A 2974-nucleotide genomic window follows, 5' to 3' on the forward strand; every position below is an offset into this window, starting at 1 on the left:
TGGACAAACAAGAAGCCTCCTCCAACACATAGGCTCCCTTCTCATCTCTGAAAAGGGATATCAGTCACTCTTTGTAATGAGTCTTTTTTCCCCAGAGTAGAAAATTCAGGTCTCAGCTTTTTGGTCCTTTATTTCAACAAAAGATTGAATATCATATTGGCAATCTGCCTTTATCCTAATACTCCTTTTCTATTTCTGATTCCTCTGAGCTTCTTCTCCTTGTTTCTTCTTCCTCTATTATAAAAACTCATCTCATTCAGGAACCTTAAAGTGATAAAAAAAATTCTCTCATTTGTCAGAAGCATATTCCCAGAGCAAGTGATAAGGACCTGAGCCATTTGCCATGACAACACAAGGGTCCATGGACATAGGAGCAAAAGTGTGATCAGATGGGCAGGTACAGAGCCCAAGGACAACTTTGAGGCACAGATTAATTGTTAGTATACTAACAAGTAAAGAATTGGCATGCATTTCTTAGTAAACTTAGTTGTACATCTATAGCTCTGATCTTGTACATAGTTGTAAAGGTTTCAAACTTGCCATCTATTGACAAAAAGCCTTTTATCTACTTTGAAATTGTTCTGAGGTGAAAGTGAGCTAATTATGTGCAGTTAGTTGAGCAAAAGAACAAGGCAGACTGTTAAGTGTCTGTTGTCCTTGTTGGACTAATAGATATAGTTATGAAGCATGTCCCAGTATATATTCTATATATTGAAGTTATATAGCTAAATGAAAAGTTATTCTCTTGAACATCCACAGATATATGTACCCAACAGATGGAATATTTTTATAGGATAAACACACAAACAGGGGGTAAACACCCAAAGTTATTCTAGGGGAGAAAAAAAGTGGCATATGAAAGAAATTACGGATACAGGGAAATGGTTTTCAGAGTCAGTGGTCCTGTCGGCTTTGGTAGATAGGATTATCTCCATCAGGGTATGTGCATTGACATCTGAATTATTAATTGCCGTAATCTGAATACTTTCATTACCGCTTGCAATGTAATTATGAAAAAGATAAAATTGTTCAAAAATTTTGAATGTGTGTGTTCAATTGAAGAAAGATTTTTCTAAGCATTCTTTATGGAGATAAAGCAGAAACACCTGGACACACTGAACTCATGGCTCATGAGAAGGAAGGGGCTGACAGTGGGGAAGCACCCAGAAAATAATGCAGACACCTGCAGCAGGAGCCATCTGTGATGACTAGAAAGAATTATACATATCATACTGATACAGGAGAGTGTGTAAAAGAAGGCAAAGGTGCTTACCAGGAAAATGATAGTTTGAGTAGCTCTGGACTCAGGGGAAGATCTGGAGCAGACCATGGCCCTGGGCATGTGTTGCATCCTCTGCTTGTGTCTGTGTAGGATAAGAACCATGGAGGTGCTGGCCCAGACCATGAGCCCCACAAAAAGAAAATCAGGAACTGACAGCAATGTTGCATACAATATGTCTTTGATTCTTTCAGTAGGAGTAGCAGCACAGTATCCTAGATCTTTTAGACTTGCTGTATTGTTCTTGTTGTATTTTGCTCTTAAGTACACAAGATTTAGACTATTGACAAGCATATATAGGATCCAGCTTAGGTACACAGAAGAAACGATATGTTTCTGTCTTCTACCTTTAAGTTCTGCCCATATGGATTCCATGGGGCTGATGGTGATGGCTTGGAAGATACTCAGGAAGCTAGTGCTGCCTATGGACACACCCCTGCCCACTCTGTTGAGATAGAAAATCACTTTGCATTCAAAATCATTGAGAAAGTCTTTCAACCCCAAAGCTGCCATTGTCTGGGGCATTCCTCTACACAATAAAGTTAAGGCGTTCGCTATCGTCAAGTGCATCAGAATCCAGTCTGTGGATCTTAATGTGTGTTTCCTGAAGTGAGACAACAGATAATGGTGGAGGAGATAAAAATTGCCCAGAGCTCCAACCATAGTCTGTGACAAAAAGATCACTCCTATGGCTACTTCACTGTCTGCCATGGTGTCCAGTCCAGCTGTCAGCTTTATAGTGTATCAAAGCTGATACCTGGCAGAGAAGTAGTTTGTCATTCACAGTGAGTCCTACTAGAAAGATTTAGCTGCTTTTTCTTTCCTTGGAAAGAGGGTAGCTGTTTCCATGACTTTTAAAATCATACCTCACATTCATAGGCCTGCTTTAGGTGGGAAACAACTTTTCAATTTTAACACCATGTGTGGCAGCCACTAATTTTATTTTATTATTTTACTGTTATAAAAATTAATAGACATGAACTAATGTTTAAGTAGCGAAGTTTATTTTTTTATAAATTCCCTCTGATTAAGGCTAAATTAGGTTCCTAAAACTGGCTGAGTGGTTACAGTTAAAGTGAGAGAGTGAAATGAACTCCTGAAAGCTTTTAGAGTTCTTCCAGAAATGCAATTTAGCACTTCACCTAGTTTTGTATAATCCTTTTGGTACTCAGTGAGTTCATCTTTTGAACTTTTGCTGCAATGAAACTTCATGTACTTCTGAATTCTTTTTGTTAACTAATTAAAATATGATTTTTTCTTTACTATCTTGATAAATATAGGCACATTTCAGACATTATGATGCAAGATGAATCTGCAGCTTGATGGGTTATTTGCAAAGAGGCCACAATCTTTCAATAACAGGAAAAGCACGAAAGCTTCACACAACTGAGGTTAGAAATAGAGGCAATGACCCTAATCCGAACAACTGTCATAGTATACCAGGTATTCAACTTTGTAGAAAAGAGAAAAATAATGCAATAAAATTATGTCTCATATTAACAGAATATTATTAATTTAAGATCACATCTATATATTGAAGCTTACATTATTTCCCTGGTAAGAACATTTCCATTGAGTCTTACAGGCCTCCCCATTTGTGAGTTACAGGACTCTGCCACTGGCAATCAGTTACACTCTCTGCTCTCTTCTTCTTCTTACTGGAATGGTGATCTCAATGCCATGGCCCCAGAGATC

The 2974-nt window shown here is 38.0% G+C and overlaps 1 protein-coding gene across 1 annotated transcript; it reads right to left on the reverse strand.

The window, feature by feature from the left end:
- Positions 1 to 1072: 1072 nt before the first annotated feature.
- On the reverse strand, positions 1073 to 2014 carry LOC126494772 (vomeronasal type-1 receptor 4-like). The gene has a single exon (XM_050132184.1). It carries the CDS (start codon positions 1988 to 1990, stop codon positions 1073 to 1075), a length of 918 nt encoding a protein of 305 aa, XP_049988141.1. The 5' UTR covers positions 1991 to 2014.
- Between the last annotated feature and the right edge of the window lie 960 nt (positions 2015 to 2974).

The sequence above is a fragment of the Alexandromys fortis genome, unplaced genomic scaffold (genome assembly GCF_014885135.2).
Source record: "Alexandromys fortis isolate MF-2015 unplaced genomic scaffold, M_Fortis_MF-2015_v1.1 scaffold_396, whole genome shotgun sequence".
Lineage (NCBI taxonomy): Eukaryota > Metazoa > Chordata > Mammalia > Rodentia > Cricetidae > Alexandromys > Alexandromys fortis.